This window comes from Otolemur garnettii, unplaced genomic scaffold (assembly GCF_000181295.1).
Source record: "Otolemur garnettii isolate 467f Iridium unplaced genomic scaffold, OtoGar3 scaffold00128, whole genome shotgun sequence".
NCBI classification, from domain to species: domain Eukaryota; kingdom Metazoa; phylum Chordata; class Mammalia; order Primates; family Galagidae; genus Otolemur; species Otolemur garnettii.
In genome coordinates, this window is record NW_003852523.1 from 3,962,247 (window position 1) to 3,962,741 (window position 495).

The 495-nt window shown below is 62.4% G+C and overlaps 2 protein-coding genes across 2 annotated transcripts in view; both read right to left on the reverse strand.

Annotated features, from left to right (window-relative positions):
- The window catches only part of LOC105887820 (keratin-associated protein 10-5-like), a gene marked incomplete at its 5' end in the record, with an annotated part of 1,264 nt that extends 776 nt beyond the window's left edge, over positions 1 to 488 (reverse strand). Inside the window, one exon of the mRNA XM_012810260.1 lies at positions 99 to 488. Within this exon, the coding sequence (XP_012665714.1) occupies positions 99 to 488 (390 nt within the window). The remainder of the gene's footprint in view (positions 1 to 98) is intronic.
- Positions 1 to 495, reverse strand: part of TSPEAR (thrombospondin type laminin G domain and EAR repeats) — a 76,534-nt gene that overhangs the window by 33,255 nt on the left and 42,784 nt on the right. The window lies entirely within an intron of this gene.

Sequence of the window (495 nt, forward strand, 5' to 3'; positions counted from 1 at the left end):
GACGAGGTACAGCTAGACTGCTGGCAGCATGAGGGTGTGCAGGAGCTGGTGCAGACTGGTTGGCAGGCGCTGGACACACAGCTCACTGGGCTGCAGACCAGGGTCAGGCAGGGTTCTGGGGCACAGCAGCTGGGGGTACAGCAAGTTGGCTGGCAGCTAGACTGTTGGCAGCATGAAGAGGAATCCCCAGAACAGACGGGCACACAGCACATGGGCTTGCAGCTCACGGGCACACAGCAAGCCTGCTGGCAGGGGGAGGAGGTGCAGCAAGCTGGCTGGCAGCTAGACTGCTGGCAGCATGAAGAGGAATCCCCAGAACAGACAGGCACAGAGCAGACGGGCTTGCAGCTCACGGGCACACAGCAAGCCTGCTGGCAGGGAGACGAGGTGCAGCTAGACTGCTGGCAGCATGAGGGTGTGCAGGGGCTGGTGCAGACTGGTTGGCAGGCGCTGGACACACAGCTCATTGGGCTGCAGACCAGGGTCAAGCAAGGG